Source organism: Dermatophagoides farinae, chromosome 8, assembly GCF_024713945.1.
Source record: "Dermatophagoides farinae isolate YC_2012a chromosome 8, ASM2471394v1, whole genome shotgun sequence".
NCBI classification, from domain to species: domain Eukaryota; kingdom Metazoa; phylum Arthropoda; class Arachnida; order Sarcoptiformes; family Pyroglyphidae; genus Dermatophagoides; species Dermatophagoides farinae.
In genome coordinates, this window is record NC_134684.1 from 4,198,551 (window position 1) to 4,217,903 (window position 19,353).

The following is a 19,353-nucleotide window of genomic DNA, read 5'->3' on the forward strand; positions in this document are numbered from 1 at the left end:
AAAGCACAATTTTTCCTCCAGATGTCGCCATCGATGATCCGATTTTCGTAAAACATGTGATCTGCTCACTTTTCAATTGGATTTTAGAGTTTTTTTAGTTTCAGATTTCAATTGTTTTTGTTTTGATTTATTTATGATTTCTTGTCTGATCATCTCCTATCAGATTCAATGATGATTAGCCTCGAGTTGTATGATAGCTACTTTGATTGATAAAATGTCAAATCGTTATAATCCTGCGCAACTTCCGCCCACCGTTGGTGTTTTGTTTGAGAACATCCATCAAGATTTTGGCGGTATTTCAAATTTTTGGGATGATGCAGCCATCGAATATTTGAATCGTAAACGGTTGGCTATACTAAATGATTGGGATCGTAATAAAAAATTGGAAAAAATTACGGATTTTGTTTCATATAATCTACGCAAGACACCTGATCAGAATGAAATAGCGCCATTTATGTTACCATCAATGATCAATCAAAATTCAACCATATCATTTTCTCCATCGGTACAGAAACGAATTTCTGAAGAGAAAAAAAATTGGGAACCATTTTACATTTATTTATTTTCGAAAACCTATGACGAGCTTGTTATTTCGGGCACTAAATCACCTATTATTTCGCGGGAAAAATGTGAAATTGGTTTACGACGGCTAGATTTACGACGATCTGAAGAAATCGATGCAATGATGAACGCGCTTATTGATTATGAAATTCTTGCTTTTATCTACGAAAAATTTGGCCAAAATATTGGCCGAATAGGACGAGTAATACTGTTGGCCGGTATGGAAAAACTTAATTATGCCATCACTCTAAGCCTTTTTTCCGAAACTGTGATCTCATCAAATACATTGCTCGAAATCCTAGAAAATATCCATATTTTCAACAAAAATCTATTCGTCCGAAAACCCTCTATTCGTCAGGCATTAAGTAGTTACCTCATATACCTGTTGAACAAACTCGATACGGATGTGGATGATGTCAAATTCGTATTGCACATGGCACGAAGATTCGTTTACTATTTGAATCGGATCCGTTTGATTCCACCAGAGAGCCGATCATTCAATCGATCCCAGGCTAAAGATCAATCCTCATATAGTCTACAGTATTCCCATTGGTTTGCCGCTTGTGTCGTTCCTCGATACACTCGATGGTAAATGTAGATCACATTCACTGTATTCGATTCTAAACGAATTTTTTAAAGTTTTCCATTGTATTTAGCTTGCGATACATTCGGTTTTGATTTTCTACATTCATTGATTCGCTATTTGAAACCAGATTTCAAACCACTGGAAACTGACAATTATTCTGTACAGGATTTTTTCGAACGTATTGAATGTGAATTTCTTGATCAAGACAAACCATTCTGGTCTGATATATTCAGAACGAATCTAACACCCATCGATGTCCTGTTGGTGAATATTCAAGATCAATTAATTAATGCTCATTGTGAAAAAACTAACAGTAGTGGTGACTCTTTGATGAAATCTCTGCTACAACGATTTTATCGGTTTTATGAACGTTTACTTCGATTCAAACCGTTTTGTGATAATTTCTGGTCTTGCAGCCATGCATTATTGGATGCTAGCACTATTGATTCATCCTGTGAAAATGATGAATCCGAAGGTGATGAAGCGGATGCGGACGATGATGGTAATGAATTCAATCATAGTGGTGCCGAATTAGTCATGCCTAGTTGTAATTTCTGTGATAAAGATAAATTCCTTTATTGTTTTGTTCATAATCGAATCAATGAGCAGCCATATTGTAGACAACAAGAACGAATAATTCTTACACCGAATACTTTTCCAAAAGAATGGATCGAACGTTTCCTAATCAAATTGAATGATGATGAGATTGTTATCGCCATTTTCACGACCAAACATTTTGATCCATACCGTTTGAAACTTTTGCAACGTGTTGAGTATTTTTTTCCCGTTGGTGATCCTGAAGATCAATCTTATCGTCTGGTTATCAACGATCATTTATTATCCGAAGTGAAGCGACCATTATTAATCAAATATCTACAAAATGTACGACCTAAAAGTGAATTATATCGCAATGTTTGTGGAATTTTCAATCAAATTATTACAGAATCGGTCGGAAAATTTCGCCGATTACAACGAATAGAATCGATTGGTAATGGGTTGGAAAGCTTGAGGCCAAATATGGAATTTCATCGACTGTTGTACACATCGTTCGTAACGAATGTCAATACAAACATGTTGACCGATATGCTATCGTTTTTGATTGGCCACACGCCTCAACATGATTCATTATTCGGTTTAGATTCAACCAGTGGTGGAACTGTTCAATTTGTTTTGATTAACAATCAATTTATGAAAAAATGGGATGAACGCTATAAACAATGGCTCATATGCATACAGAATGTTTTCTCCTATCAATTACCACGAATGGGCAAAGATTACATTACCCGATTGGTATTTGATCCTCGCCATCTGACATTGGCATTGATTAAAAACGGTTATCGAGCTATAGGTGGTATCAATTTTCGTCCATTCATAACGCAAGGCTTTTCCGAAATTGTTTTCTGTGCCGTCAGTTCTGATGAACAAGTGAAAGGTTATGGTACGAGAATGATGAATCATCTTAAAGATTATCATCTATCACAAGGAATTTTTTACTTTCTTACATACGCTGACTCATATGCTATCGGATATTTCAAGAAATTAGGTTTCAGCAAATATGTAACGCTACCAAAAGAACGTTATCAAGGGTTCATCAAAGAATATGATGGTGCTACATTGATGGAATGTCGTCTAGATCCTCGATTATCATATAATGGTCTTGGCCAAGTGTTACAGATGCAACGAATAATTGTACAGAAAATGGTCGAAATGAAACAAAAGACAAACCAATCGAAAACTTTTTCATACAAATTCACTGCCGATCATCGTATCGTACCATTAAGTTTTATACAACGTAAAAATCGAACAAATATTAAATTCGATACAAACGATGTTGATTTCATTGATCATTCGAAAGACCTCTACCAAACATTCAAATCTATATTAGGGAAACTTAAATCACACGATGCTTCATGGCCATTTGTTGGGCCAGTTGATGAAATCGAAGCACCCAATTATTATGACGTCATACGATATCCAATGGACTTGACCACAATGTCTCAACGCCTTAAACGACATTATTATGTTAATGTTCATCTATTTCACTGCGATGTTAAACGTGTATTCTTCAATTGTCGTACGTTCAACAGCGAAGATACGGAATATTTTAAAATGGCCAATACTCTTGAACGATATTATCTTAGTTTAATGAAAGAACATGGCCTGTTGGTCAAATCATTGCGTGATGAAAAGGCCGTATCATCAACATCGATTAAGCATTGGGATCATGATAGACACCAAAAATCATCATCCATGGATCATGATTCAAATCGTGATTCGGATTGAACAACAAATTAACAATGTACATATAAAGATTCAATTAAAAATGAATAAAATTTCACCAGATGTCACTACGAGCAATGAATTGATTAAAAGAATATTTTTTCGATGTTGTTGTTGTTGTTGTTCATGACGATGCATGTTTCTCTTTCAAATCATTGGCCGATTTGATCAAAGTTCTGTGTTTGTTTTTTCCATATTATTGTTGTTGTAATTCTTGTTTGTTTTGATTTAATAAAAAGAAATTCAAGTTAGTCGTTCGACTACCATGTCAAATTCGTGTTTCAATGGTGATTTTCGTCAGAAACCTAAACAAAGTTTAGGTGGCGTCAATCGTAATGTGAGTAGATTTTATTGATCATAACTTGGATTAATCGAATCATCATCAAATATAGCTGAAACGTGAACAGCTCATTCAACAGGCTGCTCAAGAACGTAAACAAAGAGAAGAATTTCGTAAACATACTCAGATTGCGATCAAACTACAATCACAGATAAGGAAATATTTGACCTGCAAGAATTGGGTATGTCAATTGATAGATTCATGTTTTTCGAATGTTTATTTTTTTTGTAATCATAATTTTTGAAGTATGAATCCTTACGAGCTGATTTTGATTCGAAACGATCACAACTGGGCGACGAAATTTTTATTTATAATAATAATAATAATGGCGATATTAACAAACAACCATTTCGGTTATATGATGATCTACATTATCTTGCCATACGATTTGTTAGATTTCATTCATATCCTATCGATAAAGAAAGATTGGTTAGTTCACTGTAACATTTATCGGTTATGTTTATTCATTATTTTGTTTTCATTTTAGCTTTTTATCAATAAACTATTGATCAACAATCAAACGATGATATTATCTCGACAACATGGATTACATTGGCTAAAATATGTTTTCGCATACAATTCATCCACATTGGCTCATCTATTGGACCATTTTCCAAGTAACCTTGAAGAATTTAAATTAATTTTAAACACTTTTCAATGCTATCTTAATGAAAACAAGTTGAGCCAAACGTTAATGGATCAAATCTGGGATTATCTAGTTCGAAATGATTATATGAAAAATATTCAAAGTATTCTGTGTAAAATTCGTGCCATAGAATCGATTGGTGATAATTTTTTTGAAACTGTTTATGATGTTCTACTTAGGCGTCTATTATCACTGCAACAACTTAGTGAATCGAATCAATTCCTATTGATTGAACATTTTCTTAGTCAATTTCTATCCGGTTTGAATGATTTCAAGTTATTGAACGAATTATTGCAAACAATTTGTCAAAGTCGTCCACCATTGTTGGCCACCGAGAACATTATTCGAGCGTTCACTAATCTTGATTCCCAATCAATACTCATTCAACAATATTTAATCATATTTTATTCGGCCATCAAATTGATCATACAACCATTACATCATCAAATGATACCAAATCACGCATCTAATCAAGTGATACAAGATTACCTGAATATACTTCGATTATTTTCTCATAGATTATTTGCACATTTTCGTGCGAAACCAAGTTTCAATTACATTTACAAACGTGGCCTATCACTTGATCGCCACGAAATAGCTGATAGCATGGAAATCCAAGATAATAATGACGATGATGATGACGATTTTGACGAAGATTCCGATTATATGGATTCTGTACGGCGCAAAACACCAGATGACGAACGGCTTTTATTTTATGTGAAGCAAATTTTTTCCCTTTTAAACACAGCCGAAAATTGTAATATAATCATCCGTTTTATTGATAATCATTTGGCCACTACCGTTGCCGATAGTGAAGGGCAATCATCAACGGCTGTGATGAAGAATGCCCTGATTTCATTGTCAAGTATCAGTCATCTTATGCTGTTTTTCTATCCGAACGCTATTCATCACAACAGGTAAGTTGATACCAATGGTTCAGATATTGTTTTTCATAATCATACCATCTTTTTTAGAATGTTACATACGTTGGCATTCAATTCAAATTTTCTCAAAAAACTATGGAATTTTGTTTTGAACGAAAGTGGTACCGTCATGCCATTTGCTGAATCGACACCATCAACCTATATTCATATTCTTTCGCGTGGCCTTTTGAATTCATCATTCGATTGGCCACAGTTCATACCTCATGTAACCATATTCTGTGCCCTATTCAATTATTTCCTACAAACATTAGATGATGTTGAATTTTTCAACGAATATCTTAGAAATAATGTGGATACAGGCAGTTTGGAAAATAATGCCATTTCTGTGTACAACTATAGTGTATTGCCTTTTAAACTTGACGAAATCATCTCGATGTGTTCGATTCTTCGTGATGTGGGTATTTCACTGATCGAATTAGCCTATCAAGATAGGCGTATCATCAACTACAAGATCAACCTGTTTGGATCTGGTGTCGAAGAAACTATACAAGATGAATTCAGTATCAATTGTTGGAGTTTATTATTACGAAATCTATTGCGACTACTTCGACATATTTATGCTCGAGACATAAGGCAACGATTCTGTCCGGAAAATCATTGGATTTCCAAGCGAACTTGTATAAGTATTTTGCCACAAAATTTCAATATTGCTATCAAACAACGTCGACGTTTATATCAGGAATTTCGTGGAATTAAACACATGAATCGTGATGAGATAATTCAGCATGGATCACCGATTTCGGTTAAAGACGTAATTAATGTGACGTTGATACAGGAACTACCATTTGTCGCATCATTCTGTGATCGTGTCAAGATAATGCAATCATTGATTATATTTGATAAACAAAATCATGAAATTGATTTCTATGAAGTCATACACGGACGAACTGTGACCATACGTCGAAATTATGTGTATGAAGATTCATTCGAAAAGTTATCACCAACATTGGTGCCTTCAATGAAAAAAATCATTCGAGTCCAATTAGTGTCTGCTCTTGGATTAGAGGAGACCGGTGTAGATGGTGGCGGGGTTTTTCGTGAATTCCTAGCAGAAGCATTGAAATCGGCATTCGATCCAAATCGAGGCCTTTTCAAACTTACACAAGATGGATTCCTTTATCCAAATCCATCAGCTCAAATTTTATATGATAACAGTGATAGCCATTATTATTTCATTGGCCGTTTGTTGGGCAAAGCCATTTATGAACACATGCTTATTGAATTGCCCTTTGCACCATTCTTTTTGGCCAAAATTCTCACCGTCAATTCCGACATTGAAATCAATCATTTGGCTTCATTGGATCCGGTGTTATATAAGAATCTGATATCATTGAAAAATTACAGTGGTGATGTTTCCGATTTAGGACTAGATTTCACGGCCGTACAATCTGACTTTGGTGCAAATAAAATTGAAGATTTAAAACCGAATGGTGCAAACATAACTGTAACAAATCAAAATCGAATTGAATATATTCATCTGATGGCTGATTATAAACTAAACAAACAGGTAAGAATCGAATAGATTTTTTCCTATTACGATATTTTTTAATTTTATTTTTTCAATCAGATACGAGGTCATTGTGCAGCATTCAAAAAAGGTTTCTACAATGTTGTCGATTTTGATTGGATCAAAATGTTTGATACGAAAGAATTACAGATATTAATATCGGGCGCACAGACGCCCATTGATCTCGATGATCTTATGGCACATACAGTGTACACCGGTAATTACAACTATAATCATCCAGTAATACAGAATTTCTGGGAAGTTCTTACAGAATTCGATGAAAATGATAAACGAAAATTTTTGAAATTTGTCACATCATGTTCAAGGCCGCCATTATTAGGTTTCAAAGATTTATGTCCAGCATTTTGCATACAGAATGCTGGTCCCGATCCTGAACGGCTACCCACATCATCCACCTGTATGAATTTATTAAAGCTTCCAGAGATACATGATAAAAAATCGATGAAAGAAAAACTTATGTATGCCATCAATTCTGGATCAGGTTTCGAATTGAGTTGAGAAAAATTCCTGTTTGAAAAATAATAATAAAATGTTGAAAATGATTTTTTCTTCAACTTGTTTTGGTGATTCGCCAAACATGGACTTTGTTTTCGGCACCACTAATCAATTCCATTTCGGTCGGATGTATGGCAAATGTATGTATCACTTTTTGTAAATGCTCCAATTTGGCTACAATTTTACCCTGTGAATGTTCAAAATAAAATAACTGAATTGATTTTTAATTTATTACCGGTTACCTCAAGTAACGACCAAATATAAATGTTTCCATCTTCCGATCCAGATACAATTAATGAATCATTATCAAGGAAACCATTGTCGATTCGATATTTTTGATTAACATGCCCTTCAAAACTAATTTGAAATATGGTAAAATTTGATGATCGCGTTACCATTCTGTATTCGTCATTTACTTACGATGCTAGGATTTGGCCACTTGATTTGTCCAAAAGTTTCAATAGATTACCCATACCACTGACAAGCATACATTGACTGTCGTTAGTAAAATTTACATATGTTAATGATGCTAAACAAATAAAAAGTGATGATTAAATTTAATGAAAAAACAAAATGGAAATTGTACATTTGAACATACAATGTAAATTATCGGCTTCCATGATTCCTTTACGTATATCATATCGTCTTAAATGGTGATCTAATGAAGCCGTAGCAATTTCATGATCTGTCACGGATAAATACGATATACTATCTTTGGCTTCATCGAGAACCTGAATCGGTTCTCGTGAATTACTTTTTCCATCCCATATCTTTACCGTTCCATCTAATGAGCCAGAAATGAACAGGCTTGAATCTTCATTGTATCGAACAACATTGATGACGGCGATATGTGCACGCAAACGACGCATCGGTTGACCTGTTGTCACATCCCATAGTATGATTGTTTTATCATGACTTCCGGACACTAATTGACTACTGTCACAAGAACAATCAACATCCATCACTTCGAAACCATGACCAGAATAGGTTTTCAACAATAATTGTTTTCGCGGATTCCATAGTTTTATTGTTTTATCACTTCCACAAGTGAGACAATATTCGCCATCAACTTTATTGAAAATGTAAATTGAAAATGAATTTTATTTTTATATTAATTAGTCAATGTAATAAGATTACCATTTAGTGCAACTTTACGGATAGCACCTTGATTACAATCAAATGAATGTTCAATTTGGTATGATAAATTCATTTTTTACAATCAATTGTTGAACCACGCTCAATTCATGAATTCATATCAAGCTCCATCTAACGTTGTATCACTGTAATGAGTATCAAAACAATGTTGTTGTTTGTTGATATTTGGCGTGTCATTTTGATTGGAATCATCAAACTAATATAAATTTCATGTGTCATATGTTTCGATGAAAATGATTCGATAATTTTATGTGAACGAATGGGAAACGAAACGAGTATATTGAAAAAGTGCAATGTTTCATGTAAGCCACGATTTACGACTACAGAATGGTCATTATTCGACGCTGAACATGAGAATCAATCATTCAGTGCCTTTATTTTTAACAATAATGATTTTTGTAATGATTTTACGGTTAGTATTCATCATTTGATCAATTGATCAGATTTATTTACTACTTTTTTTTACTATTACAGAAATGGAAACACGTGCGCCATCCATATCTGGTCAAATTTTATGAAGCCGGTGTTTATAAGAATAAAAAATACATTCTAACCGAGTCAGTAATACCGCTACGACAGATATTGGACCAATTTCATCGATTTTCTCGATTAAGTGGCTTGTATAATATTGGTGATGCACTAGCATTTCTGCATCAAATTTGTCACCTTTCAGTGAATAATCTATCTGTCGATTCTATTTATGTATCGAAGAATGATCCTAATGAATTATGGAAACTTGGCTCACTTTATTGGTGCAGTACCATACATTCTGATGATATAGATTTCTATCGAAATCTTATTTGTTTTCATGAACAAAATAATACACTGCAGATATTACCACCAGAGAATTGTGATCGAAACAAACCATTATTGATTCAATCATTGGCGGATATTCATCGAAGAGATGTTTATTCATTCATATTATTAATACAGGAGCTTTTCTACAATCCAAATGTACAACCAAAATTAGCGGAAATATTATCCGCCACTGATAAATCAAATCATAATTTTGTGGCCAAAGCTTTAATAGATAATTTCCATCAATGCAATCCGGATGAAAGACCAACCGTACAGACAATTCTTGATGATCCATTGTTCAAAAATTGTCCATTCGTTCATCTACGACAATTTCTCAGTAATTTTAGCACTTATAATGATAAGGAGAAATTTGATTTTCTTCAAGTTCTCGTCCAGAATTTACGCCAATTTCCCGATCAATCATTGGTCGTCAGTATATTCACAATGATAGTTAGCTCAAGATTTATAATGTCAAATCGATTAGTTTATAATCATGTAATGCCTTATTTTCTCATACCGTTACCAAGCAATAATCAACAAAAAAATTCTAATCACAACAACAATATTGATCAGCAATCGACTTCAACAGAAGTTAATAGACTATCAAATGCAGAAAATCGATACACATTAACCAATGGCGAAATGATCACTTTGAGTCCATTCATTGATGAACGATTATTTCGTGATGGCATCATACCACATATAATCAAACTGTATTGTGTACATGATTACAAAATACGTATGCTACTTCTTAAATATCTTCCACATTATGGGTCATACATATCTAAAACATGTCTGAAGAAGATTCTTTTGCCACAGATTTTATTGGGCATCAAAGATTCGGATAAGGAACTGGTTGCATTAACATTTCGGGCAGTTGCCTCACTGATCGATCTGTTTGGTGTTCGCACCGTACTTGGTGGTTCTAATCGAACCAGATATTTTACCTCAGGTGTTGCAAGTGACGATGAAAATCCCATTGCAGCCAACGGTTCTATGGCCAAACTTTTAGATAACAATTCTGAACGAAGAAATTCATGTAATAGTACAAAATCATCCAGTCTTTTTGATGATGATCGAAAATTAGATTCCGTTATATTTGAACGTAGTTCACCTGATGGTGGTGAAACTATCGGTGAAATTCCAACATCATTGAATGAGAATAATAATGATTCTGTGGTGAATAAATTCCCGTCATCAATTACGGCTATCGATTCAGAATATACAAGTGATCATGATGAATGGCCAGTATGGGAGGAAAATGGACAACCATCGAATACAATCAATAAGAAAGCCACATCGAAAAAAATGGATTCCACCGTAAAATTGAAGGAAAAATTTCAGACATTCGATATAAAGGAAATCGATTTCAATCAAGTACATTATAGTAAAGAAATTGATAATCTTTTTATGGATATGGCACCCGTATTGAATTTTACCAATCATCATTTGGAAACAAAAATCGTTCCATCAGCTGTCGAACATGCCATAAATTCAGATATGAATCTAGATGGGCATAATTTACAATCAATTAAAATTGATTCAAGTATTTTTGATGATAAAAATGATCTAAATATACAGGATATTGAAAACAGTGGCTGGAATGATAGTTTTGATTGGAATGATCTCAATGGATCTGTTATCGATCAAACAGATGTTGATGTCAGACAATCGGATGCTTTGAGTGAATGAATCGAATCTGTTTTTTAATTTTAATTGAAACAATAAATAAAATTTAAATTTAAAATTTATCAAACTTGCACTAATGTCCGTTTATTATACAATATAGTAGCACTTTTTCTATTGATAATTTCCGATTTTTTTTCGGTATTTACGCATGTATGCAGGGCATCGCCATTTCGTTTTGAAAAAAAGTAATGAGAAAAACAATAGAAACTCTTTGATTCGCGCCATCAATTTGTGTGTATAAAGTGCGCGCATATTCGGTTATTTTGAATTCACATCACCACTTCGTTGATGTATGTATTCTTTATGTAAGCTTTTCTCTCATCATCATCTTGATCATCGTGTCATCGTTATTAGATTCGACCAACTTCTTGAACCGAAAGGTACGTTTGCTTCCGTTCTTATGCCATAAATCTATTGAGTTTGTTTTTTTCAAGTTTGTTTTTTTCAGTTAGGTTATTTCATCAACTTGTTAAATATAATAAACTTGTTTGTTTATTTTTGCGAGATATTTTTTTTCTTGAAAATAATCGACAACAACAACAACCCAACAATATCAAAAACTACTCATTCCTTAGTGACAAAATTCAAAACAACTGACAGTGTTTTTCCATCACTTGGCTTCAAATGAATCAATGTTTTCAAAAGAAGCATCGGGCAATCTATCATTCATGAAGTTTCCTTTTGATATTACGTTTTGTGACTAACATTACACCCGACTCTTTTCAATTTCATCATCATCATCATCGTCTTGTGTGGATTATCTGGCCAACAATCGATCCTTGATTTTTGTGCGTTCGTTGTATGTGTATGTTTTTCGTCCGGGTCGAACGAACAAACACAATTGAAACGAAAAAAAAGTTATATATAGCTTTTAGTCGACTTCTTGAATCACCGAATGTTCGTAGTTCTGTATTCTTTGCATACAAACGCAAATAAAATCCATCACGAATGTGTAAATGTAATTTTATGTTGTTGAAGACGTTCAACGAAAGATTCGATTTTTGTTTTTATGTGAATATGATAGTGATGTAGCGGGTATCTGTCGACGATTGTAAATTGCCTGGTGCAAATCTGAACGATAAACAACAACCATTAGCATACGATACAACGTAGAAGATGATCATAATATTGTCTCCTTAGATCTTTACATCGTGTTCGTTTATGATTATTCCATCATCAATCGTAATTTTGAAGCCACTACTACAATACAATACAGTGTTGAAAAAGAAAAATAAAAGAATTTTGCATGCTGTCTTTTGAAATTATTCAATTCTTAATGATTTTTATTATTATTGAATCGCAACAATTCTATCTGTGTCTGTGTTTGTGTTCCACAAATTAAATCTAATCTTCATTTGATTTTTTTTCTGTGGTGAGATTAAAAATATTCAAGTTTTTGATGATTTAAAATTGTTTGCATCGTGGTTCATCATTTTTCATCAAAATAAAAGATTTATAATTTTTTAATAACCTGTTGATAATCATTCTATTAATCGTCTAATCCTCTCTCTCACATTTCATTCCGAATCCGTACCGAAATACGAGCATCTTAAACAAAACATTTGCATCTTTACTGATTTAATCATCGATTCAACCTCACGTACAGACAAAATGGCCGACGACGGTGAAGAATTTGAATTTGAATATACTAAGGTATGTTGTGTTGTAGTTTTAATTCTCAAAAATGATTCGAATTGAAAAAAAAACATTAGAACATTAAACATTTAAATTATTATTATTATTTCCTGGTTATTGTCTGTGAAATTACGCATTTCCAGATTCTTTGATTATTTGCTTATTTGCTGCAGGATTTGCTGTTGGATAAAAATTTGCCGAGTCAATGTCTTATGTTTGATGAGCGAATAAAAATAATACGATCAAGATTGGTTGTCTGTCTCTTTCGTTGTTTGTTGTTTACGAGTCTCGAAATCATTTTCACTTCCTCAACACAGATACAGAACTCTTTGATTTTCTCAGATGAAATTCAAAAAAAAAATGTGTCGAACAAACGAATTACGAGTTATGTCGTCCATTTCAATGATTTTTTCTTTTCTTCTCATTGTAATCTATTAATAGCGGAAAAAATTCTTGATTCATGCATTTTTGGATTGTTGGCTTTGTCTTTTTTATCATTATTGGTGATGATGATCATGATCATTACTTCATAAGATATATGTGTGCTACACAGACTTTTAGACATTTTATTGTTTTACGGAGAATTTTTTTTTCGAAAAAAGTAAAAGAAACAATGTCATTTTGTCTGTTTGGTTGAGATTATGACGAAATTATAACAAATTTCTGCTTGTTTTTTGTGTCTTGAAAAAACCAGCCAAGATAACCCTTTTTTCTCTTCAATCAAGTCTGTTTTGCTTTCGAAGTTTTCCAGTTTGTTTTCCTATTGTCATCTATTCGAATCCTAATAAATTATCAACTTTGCCTGGCTGCATATTGTTGATATTTTTTTCAAAATGAAAATGTTGTCGATGGCGATGATGATGACGATTATAATGTTGACGTCAATAATCTCCTTCTGGATAAAATTGAACATTTTCCATCGAACCAAAAAAAAAAACAACCAACCAAACAAACAGAATAAGAATTTATTAAAATCATACTACCACCATCACTACTACTACTACTGCTACCATTTGTAGTTAAATTTTTAAATTTTATTTATTTGCCACTCCTACTTTCTTATGTTCTTTCTTTACTTTAGTTGATTTTTTTCCGATGATAAAAAATGATGATGAAGAATCCTGTATATAATGTACAGTATTCGATGATAATGATACAAACCAAACATTGTCTCTTTGGCTGGTTGGCTGGCTGATGATCTTATGTTGTGTTCATATTTGGCAGCAGGCAAAATTTTCTCATTTCCCATAACTGTATTGAAAGCGAGAATATTCTTTCACAGTGTTACACTTATTCTAACAATAATAGAGTGCGTGTTTATCCGGATTTTTTTCAGAATTTCTTACTAACTAACTAATAATAATAAAACAGTTTTTACATTTACACTTATCGTATAAGTTAACACAATTGAACTAGTACAACATACGGCAGTAGGCAACACATATTTGTTTTTTATTCGATAAATTTCTCTTTCGAATAAATGCAATATGAAACCGGATATTAGGATAAAGAAAACCGCAGGGTTTTTTTTTGTTGAATTGACAAATTGAATCATGGAACAAAGAAAATTTTAATTCAGGTTTTTTTCCAAAAAAAAAAAAAATTTTTTTTTGTTGTTGTTCACTGCATACTGGTATGTGAAAAGATATATTAATCGAGTGAATACCGATCATGTTTGATGATAACTGCTGAGTACTTGCCTGTCTGTTCGTGATTGAGATGATTGTCAACATTTTCTTTCAAAATAGAATAAACTTTAGAAAACTTCTGGTTTTTGTTACAAAAGAGCGAAAGAAAAAAAAATCATCAACTATGTCAGAAATATTTTCACATCATCATTGATTATGAAATGAAGAAAAATGAGGAATTTTTTTTGGGTGGAAAAAAAATTGATGGCAGTCTTGTATGTTGTTCATTTGTATCGAGAATATGAATTGAGTAAATTTTTTTTTATTTTCATAATCAAAATATATAATTCTGTCAGTCGAACATCATCATATAATAATAATAATAATCAGTCATAGCTTTCGTTTAGAATTATATTCTGTAAATTCTTATTATTCTTACAGTAAAGTAATTTTTTTTTCGACAAGAAATTCTCAACGATATAAATATAGCCCACCACTATGATATTGTATTTGTGTGTGTGTGTGTGTGTGTGTGTATGTGGTGATCAACAAGAAATCCAACCTGAAACCCTGAATCAAAAAAAAAAACAACCCCGACATGGAAGTAGTTTTTCTTTTGATTTGGTTGTCACACAATGTCAGAATAACACCCTAGCATTCTAGTCGAAAAAAACCATTCGTTAACCAAGAAAAACACGTACACATCATCTTTTGTTGAAAAATAATTTTGTGGTTGCGAATTAATCCAGATTCCAAAGCGTCGTTGTTTATGGTGTTGAATCTTTTTTTTCATCACTTAAAAAATTTAATTTTTTCCACTAAAAGTTTTGAGAACTTCTGTGTGTGTGTTTGTGTTTCTTATTACCATTTATCATTATTCATCCGATAAAACTACGACTTTGTTCAAAGTAAAGGCAAAGAAAATTGACTCTTTTCTTTTATTCTCTAAAAAGAATTTGTGGCAAGATTTTAGTTTTTCACACGATATACTGATAGTTGTTTTGAATGTTTTTTTTTGTAGCAGCATAAACAACGGTGACACATTTACATTAATGTATGAAAATGTAATATTTTTTTTGATGAAATGAAATCTATCTACACTGGTTATCACAGATTTTTTTTTCAAAATTCTTTGCATGTTTCTAACCCGTTTCTTTCTTAAATCGATCATTACTTGGTCTGTAGTTGCATTCTCAATTTTTGTTTGTATAATAACATCATTCATAGAAAAAAGTCTTTTAATGAATTTGTTGAAATGTTTAAAGAATAAATTTTGTTTTCTACCCTTTTTTTTCTTCTTATTTGAAAATTCAATCTAAATTCTTGGTTTTTTCTGTTGTTTGTTTGTTTGTTTGTCGTGATTATTGACCATGCATCAAGTACTTAAACAACAAGAATCAACGTGGCCATTTGATCAGCCAAGAACAAAAAATCGTAAAGATTCATTATCAACATTACATCAGGCAATGGCCGGTTCTTCATCCATACATAAAACAATGACATCGTCTACATATTCATCATCATCATCATCATCATCGACAACAACGGCAAAAGCAACATCTGGGGTAATTTGATTCACATTCATTCGTTTTCAATGAATATATCCATTCAAACAAAAATTGAATGAATCTGGCTACATCATTCAAATGGGAAAATGTAAAAATTCAAGTAAAAATGGTTCAGATTACCCGTTTATGATTATTGATGAAAGTTATAATCGATATTAAATAGCAATCCTGATATTTGAGAGAAAAAGAGAGATAGCCAGACACAAATAAATTGGTTATAATGTTGTGGTCACACCTATCAAATCATACAAACATTTGCCACTATCATTACTATGATGGAGTTGCTTGATTCCACTATACACTGAAAGAGAGAGAGAGAGAGAGAGAGAGAAAACATTGCTAACTGTGGATATATTCAATATACGAGTCGTGTCCTCAATATTATTATTTCATGACTTTCACTATTTTTTTCATAATTTATCAATTTATTCCATTGTGTGGTTATTAATTGGTTAAATTCACCTGTGTATAGATAGTAGGTGAAATGAAAAAGCAATACAGTCATTGAAAAAAAATCACTAATCATTCGCTTCGTCATTGTTTTGTCGATAAAAAAAAAAATTTCAGAAAATATTCCTGATTCCCATATTTCAAAAGAATTGCTTATCACATTGCTTCACTGGAGTTACTAATTTCAATATTCCTGAAACAACAACAACCAAATCAGAATCATTATGTCTGAACATAAATCGAAAACATTTCCCGCAATGATGCCACAACAGCCAACGCCCCAATCGAATACTTCATCATTTACAATGATGACATCACCACCGTCCATGCCACCGCCACCGTCGCTTTCTGAGGTAGAAAACAAAATTGGAAAAATCGATTGATTTTTTTTTCTGATCAAATTGATTATTGCAATCCGATGAAAGAATATTTTGGACAATGTGATTGAATATCATCATCAAAACCATAACATCAACTTGATTGAATAAATGAATGAAACTCGAAGAATTCGTCAAAATTTTGACATTAACATTCAGTATTAAAACGTTTAGGATGAATGAATGAATGAGAAAAAAACTTGATGAACCAAATGATGATTTTTTGTGGCTTTTTTTCGACCGAATTCTTTTTTGTTTGTTTGCTTTAGAAACTTGCGCATTGTATGTGTGTGTGTTTATGTCTTTCCTATTTAATTTGAATGGTTTCTGTTATTTCTCGTCAAAGAATATTCTTATGTGTGTGGGTTTGATTCGTTTTGTTTGAATTGGTGTTGGTAGTGGTAATGTGTTGATGTTTCTTTACATGGAAATTTCCCCTGTATGTATGTGAAAAGACCTGCCAATCTTTCGAAATAACGAGTCCAATTTGTTTTCGTATAGTGAAAAAAATAGACCAAAATTTTCGCATTGCGCAAAGTAATAACAACTTTGAGTTCGATCGATTGTATCCATATTTTGTTTTTTTTTTGTTATTTATATTGAAATTAATTGATCAATTTTTTTTATTGATACTTTGATTGATAGATCACAAAAACAACACGTACAATTAATCAACGACGTTTATCCGAACGTAAAAGTTCACAGGAATTATTTCAACAACCAAAGCTCAAAATGCTATATGGAAAAGATCTAAAAGAATATGATAATCTTAATGTTGAAGATTTATTGGGACAATTATCGGCTGAAGAATTGGAACAACTTAGCTCTGAAGTAGATCCTGATGATAGTCTATTACCACCATCACAACGTTGTAAAGATCAGACGAATAAAGATCCAACTGGACCGTTAAAACGGCGACAATTGTTGAATTTTCTAACGAAATTCGCTAAAGAACAGGAAGATTGGCCTGAGATTAAAAAATTTGTTCCCGGTGTTAAATTAGGTTTGTTTGTTGATTGAAAATGATCATTTCTAGTAATAATGCTGTTTTTCTGGATTAGGCAAAGTATGGGTACCAAAACAAGGGGATCCAAAAGGTGGAATGGAAGAAAAAATCATTCTAGATCTCGAAGATGGTGCCGAAGAAGCGTTGGGCAATGCCACAGAAGCCGATTTGGTTGATTTGGCTGGTATTCTTGGTCTACATTCAATGCTCAATCAAGATCAATATGAAGCATCCATATTGAACAAAGGACAACCATTGGGCGATAAATTTGAATCGATTGTTAAATCAACAAAACCTAAAAAAATCCTACCACCTGAACCGGATAATATGACCGATCCGGAAAAAACGGCTAAACAAGTGGCGGAAAATGATCCAAATTTAACTAATCTAAATTGGAACAATATCAAATACATACCACGTGAAACATTTAAAAAATTATTTAATGGTTTAAAGACCAACACCAATCTAATTGAATTGAATCTTTCAAATACCGGACTGACCGATGGTCCTGCTGAGGTAATGATTGTTTTATTCCATTGAATTGAATTAACGTTTTTCATAAAAAAAAAATTTTTTTATTAGAAATTAATGGAAGCATTAAAAGTCAATGAATCATTGCGAAAAGTGAATCTGGAATCCAATTATCTATCCGGTCCCATGATACGTGATTTGATTGAAGCTTTATTAGATAAACAAAATATTGTCGAATTCCGTGCCGCTAATCAACGTCCACAGATCATGGGCAATCGATATGAAATGGAAATTGCTAAACTAATTCAACAGAATAAAACCCTATTGAAATTGGGACTTAATTTTGATGTTCCAGATGCTCGACATAAAGTGGCCACACAGCTGCAATTAAATAATGATAGTTGTAAGTATCTTCTTTGCATTTAGTTCTGATAATTTAATCCGAATATTAATATTATTTCTCACATCATCATAGGTCGTCTTAAACGTTTAGCTTCGGTTGAAGGTTAATCGATGAAACTTATATCACGGATAATTTTGGCAACAATCGAAACCAATTTAGTCAAATCAATTTTAAATTTGATACAAAAATATGTCTAGTTTTTTTCATCATTATCTTCCACGAAACAAGGCTCTAAATGAGAATCAACGAATGAATTTGATGCACATTGAAGAATATCCCGTTTTTCTCTTGTAATTATATTAACCAGAAAAAAATCATTTAATTTTTAAATAGTTCATATTTACTTACTGCACACAAACAACATGTATTCATCATTTTCTTTTAATTAATTGATTTAATCGACAAAATTCACAAGTTCGATAAACATGAGACATAGACATAGATACACCGCAGAAAGAAATTCGAATGTTTTGCATTTTTTTTTTGTTTCACAATTCTTTAATCTTTTTTATATAAAGAAAAAACAAAAACATCCATACACACACACTTGTACTAATATATTATAAACTATTCTTATAAAGAATTTTAACACACAAACATCATCGTCGCCTATTTCATTAATTCGTCATTCTCATCGAAATCATCATCGTCGTCAGGAAACAATGAAAAAAAAGGAAATTCAATTTTTTCCACTACTTTTTTGCTAATAACAATGAATTATAATGAATAAATCTACTAAATGATAAATAATATTTTGTTTGGATGAAAAAAAACAAAAAAAAATTTATTTTTA

At 32.4% G+C, this 19,353-nt stretch overlaps 5 protein-coding genes across 12 annotated transcripts; 4 read left to right on the forward strand and 1 right to left on the reverse strand.

Moving 5' to 3' along the window:
• The first annotated feature begins 32 nt into the window (after positions 1 to 32).
• LOC124495682 (uncharacterized) lies at positions 33 to 3,533 on the forward strand. The gene is made up of 2 exons (XM_047059101.2): positions 33 to 1,149; positions 1,201 to 3,533. Exons 1-2 carry the CDS (start codon positions 191 to 193, stop codon positions 3,428 to 3,430), a joined length of 3,189 nt encoding a protein of 1,062 aa, XP_046915057.2. The 5' UTR covers positions 33 to 190; the 3' UTR covers positions 3,431 to 3,533.
• Positions 3,534 to 3,546: 13 nt separating this feature from the next.
• LOC124495681 (ubiquitin-protein ligase E3C) lies at positions 3,547 to 7,954 on the forward strand. 2 transcript variants are annotated; one of them, XR_012832390.1, is made up of 7 exons: positions 3,547 to 3,764; positions 3,820 to 3,948; positions 4,014 to 4,196; positions 4,255 to 5,330; positions 5,388 to 6,864; positions 6,925 to 7,520; positions 7,629 to 7,954. XR_012832390.1 is itself a non-coding variant. In XM_047059100.2 (6 exons), the coding sequence occupies exons 1-6, from the start codon at positions 3,693 to 3,695 to the stop codon at positions 7,381 to 7,383; spliced, it is 3,396 nt and encodes a 1,131-aa protein (XP_046915056.1). In that variant the 5' UTR covers positions 3,547 to 3,692; the 3' UTR covers positions 7,384 to 7,604. The 2 variants fall into 2 exon arrangements, 1 of the variants encoding a protein (XP_046915056.1); XM_047059100.2 differs by lacking the exon at positions 7,629 to 7,954 and having other exon boundaries at positions 6,925 to 7,604.
• Positions 7,428 to 8,652, reverse strand: LOC124495691 (WD repeat domain-containing protein 83). The gene is made up of 5 exons (XM_047059120.2): positions 8,518 to 8,652; positions 7,979 to 8,449; positions 7,801 to 7,909; positions 7,623 to 7,737; positions 7,428 to 7,567 (listed from the first exon to the last, which is right to left on the reverse strand). Exons 1-5 carry the CDS (start codon positions 8,588 to 8,590, stop codon positions 7,436 to 7,438), a joined length of 900 nt encoding a protein of 299 aa, XP_046915076.2. The 5' UTR covers positions 8,591 to 8,652; the 3' UTR covers positions 7,428 to 7,435.
• Positions 8,627 to 11,084, forward strand: LOC124495684 (protein-associating with the carboxyl-terminal domain of ezrin). Its single transcript, XM_047059104.2, has 2 exons — positions 8,627 to 8,947; positions 9,010 to 11,084. The coding sequence occupies exons 1-2, from the start codon at positions 8,795 to 8,797 to the stop codon at positions 11,023 to 11,025; spliced, it is 2,169 nt and encodes a 722-aa protein (XP_046915060.2). The 5' UTR covers positions 8,627 to 8,794; the 3' UTR covers positions 11,026 to 11,084.
• Positions 11,085 to 11,516: 432 nt separating this feature from the next.
• On the forward strand, positions 11,517 to 19,307 carry tmod (tropomodulin). 7 transcript variants are annotated; one of them, XM_047059113.2, is made up of 6 exons: positions 16,220 to 16,328; positions 16,421 to 16,656; positions 17,326 to 17,683; positions 17,742 to 18,202; positions 18,269 to 18,560; positions 18,633 to 19,307. In XM_047059113.2, the coding sequence occupies exons 2-6, from the start codon at positions 16,528 to 16,530 to the stop codon at positions 18,665 to 18,667; spliced, it is 1,275 nt and encodes a 424-aa protein (XP_046915069.1). In that variant the 5' UTR covers positions 16,220 to 16,328; positions 16,421 to 16,527; the 3' UTR covers positions 18,668 to 19,307. The 7 variants fall into 7 exon arrangements, with proteins under 7 accessions (XP_046915070.1, XP_046915067.1, XP_046915068.1 ...); XM_047059114.2 differs by lacking the exons at positions 16,220 to 16,328; positions 16,421 to 16,656 and adding an exon at positions 11,517 to 12,675; XM_047059111.2 differs by lacking the exons at positions 16,220 to 16,328; positions 16,421 to 16,656 and adding an exon at positions 15,451 to 15,850.
• Positions 19,308 to 19,353: the final 46 nt, after the last annotated feature.

Bases quoted from the DNA above. Each gene is read 5' to 3' on its own strand.
- LOC124495682 (XM_047059101.2), top strand. From the start codon at position 191: ATGATAGCTACTTTGATTGATAAAATGTCAAATCGTTATAATCCTGCG. The intron at 1,150-1,200 runs GTAAATGTAGAT...AATTTTTTAAAG, and splicing joins GTTCCTCGATACACTCGATG to TTTTCCATTGTATTTAGCTT.
- LOC124495681 (XM_047059100.2), top strand. From the start codon at position 3,693: ATGTCAAATTCGTGTTTCAATGGTGATTTTCGTCAGAAACCTAAACAA. The intron at 4,197-4,254 runs GTTAGTTCACTG...TTTTCATTTTAG, and splicing joins CTATCGATAAAGAAAGATTG to CTTTTTATCAATAAACTATT. The intron at 6,865-6,924 runs GTAAGAATCGAA...TTTTTCAATCAG, and splicing joins ATTATAAACTAAACAAACAG to ATACGAGGTCATTGTGCAGC.
- LOC124495691 (XM_047059120.2), bottom strand. From the start codon at position 8,590: ATGAATTTATCATACCAAATTGAACATTCATTTGATTGTAATCAAGGT. The intron at 8,450-8,517 runs GTAATCTTATTA...TTTTCAATAAAG, and splicing joins CCGTAAAGTTGCACTAAATG to TTGATGGCGAATATTGTCTC. The intron at 7,738-7,800 runs GTAAGTAAATGA...ATTTCAAATTAG, and splicing joins AGTGGCCAAATCCTAGCATC to TTTTGAAGGGCATGTTAATC.
- LOC124495684 (XM_047059104.2), top strand. From the start codon at position 8,795: ATGGGAAACGAAACGAGTATATTGAAAAAGTGCAATGTTTCATGTAAG. The intron at 8,948-9,009 runs GTTAGTATTCAT...TTACTATTACAG, and splicing joins ATTTTTGTAATGATTTTACG to AAATGGAAACACGTGCGCCA.
- tmod (XM_047059111.2), top strand. From the start codon at position 15,656: ATGCATCAAGTACTTAAACAACAAGAATCAACGTGGCCATTTGATCAG. The intron at 15,851-17,325 runs GTAATTTGATTC...TTTGATTGATAG, and splicing joins CGGCAAAAGCAACATCTGGG to ATCACAAAAACAACACGTAC. The intron at 18,203-18,268 runs GTAATGATTGTT...TTTTTTTATTAG, and splicing joins TGACCGATGGTCCTGCTGAG to AAATTAATGGAAGCATTAAA.